The sequence below is a fragment of the Loa loa genome (assembly GCF_000183805.2).
Source record: "Loa loa unplaced genomic scaffold supercont3.422, whole genome shotgun sequence".
NCBI classification, from domain to species: domain Eukaryota; kingdom Metazoa; phylum Nematoda; class Chromadorea; order Rhabditida; family Onchocercidae; genus Loa; species Loa loa.
Window position 1 is genome coordinate 11,683 of NW_018108602.1, and position 5,796 is coordinate 17,478.

A 5,796-nucleotide genomic window follows, 5' to 3' on the forward strand; every position below is an offset into this window, starting at 1 on the left:
CCTTTTTATAAGCAGTTGCTCCCAAAATATTCAGTGTTACAGGTCAAAGGTGTACTTTATATATTACTTTAGCTGGGTTGATACTGTGAAATTCATTATCCAATTTTATTTCTTTGAAGCTTAGTCTGTGTTTTGACTAATTCAGGAGTATTTCTACAGTCAAACATCTTTTACTGGAGAACGTGAATAATGCTGCCAACGCATCAATGTTCCCATCAACGCGCTCTGAAATTTCGAAAATAACTGCAAAATAACTCGGGATGTGCTAACAATATTGTCTTGAAGTTATAGAAAAATGCAAAACGATGGGCGAGAATTTAATGCGACTGGCGCAACCCACAGCCCAAAATCCGTTAATTTCGAAAAATTGACAAACCGCTGATAATGCCGCTTCATCTCCCAGTATTTTATTTTCAGCTTCGTCTTCGGGCACTTCGTTGCTGTTAGGACAAATAGAGACAGTGCAATCCTGTATCAAAGGACCAACTGATAATTGGATAGAATCTTCTGGAACTGACGTAGGGTCGTCACTCCCATCCATACTTTCGCTGATATTCTCAACATCCAGGTTAGATGCAGAATTCTATAAATCCCAAACAATTACAGTGAAAAATATAGCACTGCTGCTAATTTTTCTGTATTAAAATCTGAAATTACCTCATCAGAACTTATTCCTTGAATTACTTCGAGCTCTTCTGGCAAAAGGCCACATCCATCGCACTGGCATTCCAATAAACAATGCGTTTCACATTCGGCCTCATCACGAAGTGTAAAGATATCTTGCAATTCTTCATCAGAGAAATGCGTAAATGCTGAAATTTTAAATTTCATGCGGTTTTGGAAGAAATGCCATGATATGTAAGAGAGGACATTTCTGCACAAGTCCACTGAACAGTATAAAAAGACCTGCAAATGAATGCAAAATGAATGCAACTGTAAGAAAGTGCTTTTACAACTGCACTTTCTTACAGTTGCATTCATTTTGCAAAGCTAAAACTTACATTCGGCTGGGATCATTTCAACTACTGTATTGAGACTGCTTTTTTTGATTTGTCTTTGCAAAATCTTTTCATCCACAGTACCCTAAAAGTATGCTGTAATAGTATAAAATCAGCCCATTTATCGTAACGTAATAGCAATAAAGAATATAGAATTACGAACAGATTTTATAACGACCTGTAAATCTAAAATATTACCCCGGTAATAAGTCGATAAATATGACATGGACTTTTTTGTCCCTGTCGCCAGATACGAGCCATCACTTGCATATCAACAGCTGGATTCCAATCCGAATCAAACAAAATCATTCGACTAGCACCAACGAGATTTAAGCCAAGTCCACCTGTTGCAGAACTCATACAGTGTGAGATATGGAATGATAAATGTAATTCCAAAAACAGCCAAAACTAAGATATCAACACAAATCACCTGCTTTGGCACTCAACAAGAATGCGTAATTTTTATTTGATGAGGAATTGAATTCCTCAACAATTTCCATTCTTTTTTCGCTTCTGTTGAACCATCCAATCGCAGAACAGTATAAAACAGAGTTCGACAGAGCTCCTCCAAGAGATCAAGAGTCTAAAAAAAAGATACAAAAAAATTTCTTGTCGGTAGGGTCCTTTTTCTTTGTTCTAAGTAGCGCTTAATACTAGTAGTAAATATTCTTTAATATTGTTGAAGCAAAAAGTAAAGCAACTTAATATAGTAGTTTGAAAGATTTTAATATAAAAATGTAGATTCAGTTTAAATTTCGTTCACTTTTTCTGGCATTAAGAAACAGACCTGGGTGAAATTGGAAACAATGACTACTTTTCCTTCCTGTCCTCGAAATTTTCCCAGCAACTCGGTAAATACACTAAGTTTGCCTAATAAAATAATGAATGTTACATAAATTTTCTATAAAATAACTGAACTAACAGTTCTGGAAACACAGAGAATCAAAGGAAATTTTGTTGGAGAGATGAATTTACATTCAAAGAAACCGAAAATTATTAAACAATATTGGATACCTGAGTCAGTGACTGAAAGGGAAAAATCATTAAAAGTACTAGGAAACAATTGAAGGAGTGCGTTATAAAATTCTCTTTCTTCCACCTGAAAATAACTCTAAACTGTTCCTTTCGACAGTAAACAAAATCCTTTATGTAAATATGTGAAAAAGTTAAATTTGAGATGTAAATTCATCTTCAAATCAGTGGCAATCGCTTGATGACATGTTCATAGTTCTATGGAGCTCATAATTTAGAAGCACTAAAAGTTTGCTTTCTACATTCACAGAGATGGACAAGGCATTCAGTTCTCCGAGTGATAGGTACGGCAGTTCATTTAAATATAAGTCACAGTTAAATATAAGTCACGCAAACGGGGCTACTGATTAATTTATTAAGTAAAATAAACTACCTTACAAGTTTGAAGTTTCATCATGATACTCCGATAAAGAATGGATGGATGGTTACATAATTTTCGCAAGGCATCAATCAAAGTCAAGTGATCACACGAGAGGAATTTCTTCAAACGTTTATATATAGAGCATTGCAACGATGACGGTCGACACCAAACTATGTAATCAGCTATAAAATATTAACAGGTGAATGACTAATTTTTATATCATTCTTTTTATCTTCCTTATAAAAAGAGAGATCGTTCTCGAAAGAAGCAACAGTGAAACGGTAAAATAGCAGAGAAATTGCCTTGGCTATAAGATTTCAACTGCATGTAAGAAGATATACAACACTTTTAAACTTGACTGATCAATTTTTTTCCCATTACATCATTTTCTTTCTTAAATCATCTCTGGTCAGTGTAATTATTTGCTTTATTTAGAAATTTATTATAAAAATTATAAACTTTTCGGTGGTAACCATTCATGGATCACTTCAGCTGTCCGGCGAAGCATCACCTCGGCAAGTAATTCGTTGAAATGAGTTGGCTACAAAGTGTCTGTTTTTAAAAAGTCATTAGAATTGTGAAAATATTCCTAATTTATAGTATAAATATTTGACACTTGACTGATCGATTTATGTAGTTAGCTCATGTTTTATAAGCAATAGCTCTGCTAAATTATTTAACTGCATGTAGTTGTCTCTAAAGTTAGGAGAAAGGCTATTTTGCGAGGAGCTAAAAAATTGAGATAAGCATTAAACATCATTTGCTTGAATAAAGCATATGAATTATTTGTTAATATGAGATATCACATTTTATGCAATAGATATGCAACTACCTCGAATTCACAAAGATGTTTGAATTCCGAAAAACAACCAAAAAGATCTGGTCGTGCAAAGTTAACCAGTGAATAAAATTCCTCCAAATCATTTTGCATTGGTGTTCCTGTCAGCAATAAACGACGCTGAGCATGCAAAATTTGAAGCTAAAAATTTTGTGATTTAAAATTTGTCATACAGAGTTAAAATTTTAAAAGTCATACAGAGTTAAAATTTTAAAAAGTTATCCGTAATCGGATATACTTGTTCTCGGAGTCTTCCATTCAGATTTTTAAGCCTGTGTGCTTCATCGCAAACCAGCAGATCGATGGAAAGAAATGCCAATTTCGCAGCAGTACGTGCAATCATCTCATAACTAACGATGGCAATCACTGATGCATTCTGACACGAAATCAGCTTTTCTACATCTGCCGATTTCGAAATCCGGAACAGCTGAAAGATTTTATTTCATGATATCCGGAACGGCTAGCTCCTTTCCAGCAATAGTCAATAGAAAAAAAAAAAACCAATTGCTTGTGTCTGCGGCGACCATTTCATAAATTCTGCGTACCAGTTATTCAGCAATGATGTCGGTACTACGATGATACATTTCCGAATTACTGGTTTTTTGATTTAATCGCTTTTTGATCAAAGCGGTTATCAACGAAATAGTCTGCACACTTTTACCCAAACCCATCTCATCAGCAAGAATAGCTCCACCATGAGAGCCCTTCAAACAGATGTATTTAAGATTTTATACTAATATTTGAAGGACTTGACTGTTTCGAAAGGTCCATACAGTTTATTTCTTGAGTTAAAATTAAATTTCAGTTCGGTCCATGAAAAGAAAGCAAAAGCAAAACAAGTAGCCATGAATTAGTCAAGATTTAATGCGTACATCATGTTTTTAAACGAATGATTGGATTTAAATCCGTCGGAATCTGGGAATGATGGAACTCAAAAAGAGACCTTTAAACATTTGTATATGAAAGAGATGCCATCTTTTTGATGTGGTCTCAAACAGCTAGCAATGCGCATATCCACGGCGATTCGTCGTACAGAACCATTATCATCATCATTTGTCTAATATAATATTAACTTCGTAACTGATCATGGAATAATGATATATTTCTTCAAAAAATTACGGGGAAGATGAGTTATAGAATGTCATTCCATCTTGAATTACAATTATGATAGCGAAATAAATACCTCATCCAACACGAAGTCCAAAGGGTCATCTCGACCAAACAATGGTGAAATGAAATTTTGACCAGTATTTCCTCTTCCTTTTTTTGGATTCTCGTCATCTACTGCACTATTTTCCACTTCAGCAGTTGGTTGATTTTCAGTGTTTTTAATCCCACGAACTGCTGTAACCGCAGCAATAACAAACAAGATACTTGTGGCCTACGAAGAAGATTCCATGAAGAAATCTTGTGCAAAATGTTTTTAAAAAAGGAAAAAAGTACCAGGCTTCCGTGAGTTCAGTTCAGCTTGCACCTCCAATTCATAATTATTAACTTTCAGCCGACTGCCCCTCTTCAATTCGCTCAGTTGCTTTACTGAATAACCACTTGCCCTTGCAACTTCTTCACCATACTAAATGATTGGGAATTTGAATCAGTCAGAATAATATTAACAGTTTGAATAATGACACCAATAATCAGAATGAACAACGATATCATTGGGACGATGTCGGCCATTCAGCGTATCAATGTATTAAGTGTCAATCTCCTGAAACCGATGAATGACGCAAACCGTTGCGCGGTTCCATTTAATTTCCCATTGGTTAAGCTATTAATGTTCGTTAATCAGGATTGTTAAGATCAATAAGGAAAATATGTGATTTATTTCTGACACTAGCGCAGAAAAGATAACCTCCGTTTGCAATATAACCGAACGTTTCTGACAGTACAACAACCCATCATTTTGCCACCTTTTATGCATTCTTGAAGATATTTTCCCATAAAGTACTTCATAACAATAGTACATCCCTTCATCTATAAGCGAAATGAAGGAATTTTCCATAAAAATTTGTCTTTCATAAAAATTATCAATGATAATAGTGAAAAGAAGGAAATGAAACAGAAATTCGTAATGACGCAAAGATGTATGATGCAGCTATGACATCATTTTAAATCAAAGCAGATTTGGTCCCTATTCCTCTATATAATTCGAAAATATATCAAAAACGATTCGAAAGAAAAAGATGTTTTCTTTTCAACCAAATTCAGGCAAATTCGTCTCAACGGTAGCTACGGATGTGACAAATCATCTATTACCTTGGCTTGTTATGGTATCATCATCATCATCAGGCGTATTATATTCACAATGGCTAGAACATCGTATCATCGTTTCCTCGGTTTAAGACCTGCAACAAAAACCGCAGACAACGGCAAAAGATTATCTAGATAGTTAACGACGTGCCTCAGAATTCCTGGATAATGTTCTGGAACCAAAAACGTCAAATTTGTCCAGCATTCCGAAATCTTAACTTAAAAGAGAAATGGAAAAAATTATGCAAATTTCAAGATTCTCAAATTTCAAAATGAATCCAAATTTAAAAACATCATTGTTAAGTAATAAGGATGCG

The 5,796-nt window shown here is 34.6% G+C and overlaps 2 protein-coding genes across 2 annotated transcripts in view; both read right to left on the bottom strand.

The window, feature by feature from the left end:
- Positions 1–3,572, bottom strand: part of LOAG_18648 (type III restriction enzyme) — a gene marked incomplete at both ends in the record, with an annotated part of 4,261 nt that extends 689 nt beyond the window's left edge. The window contains 10 exons of the mRNA XM_020451312.1: positions 658–812; positions 1,002–1,083; positions 1,197–1,342; positions 1,521–1,581; positions 1,786–1,868; positions 2,013–2,097; positions 2,404–2,573; positions 2,851–2,932; positions 3,224–3,370; positions 3,468–3,572. Of these exons, the coding sequence (XP_020304911.1) occupies positions 658–812; positions 1,002–1,083; positions 1,197–1,342; positions 1,521–1,581; positions 1,786–1,868; positions 2,013–2,097; positions 2,404–2,573; positions 2,851–2,932; positions 3,224–3,370; positions 3,468–3,572 (1,116 nt within the window). The remainder of the gene's footprint in view (positions 1–657; positions 813–1,001; positions 1,084–1,196; positions 1,343–1,520; positions 1,582–1,785; positions 1,869–2,012; positions 2,098–2,403; positions 2,574–2,850; positions 2,933–3,223; positions 3,371–3,467) is intronic.
- A 205-nt stretch (positions 3,573–3,777) lies between these two features.
- On the bottom strand, positions 3,778–5,555 carry LOAG_09351 (hypothetical protein; the record flags this gene model as incomplete). Its single annotated transcript, XM_003144879.1, has 6 exons — positions 3,778–3,933; positions 4,173–4,286; positions 4,413–4,573; positions 4,673–4,802; positions 5,082–5,203; positions 5,486–5,555. The coding sequence occupies 6 exons, from the start codon at positions 5,553–5,555 to the stop codon at positions 3,778–3,780; spliced, it is 753 nt and encodes a 250-aa protein (XP_003144927.1).
- Positions 5,556–5,796: the final 241 nt, after the last annotated feature.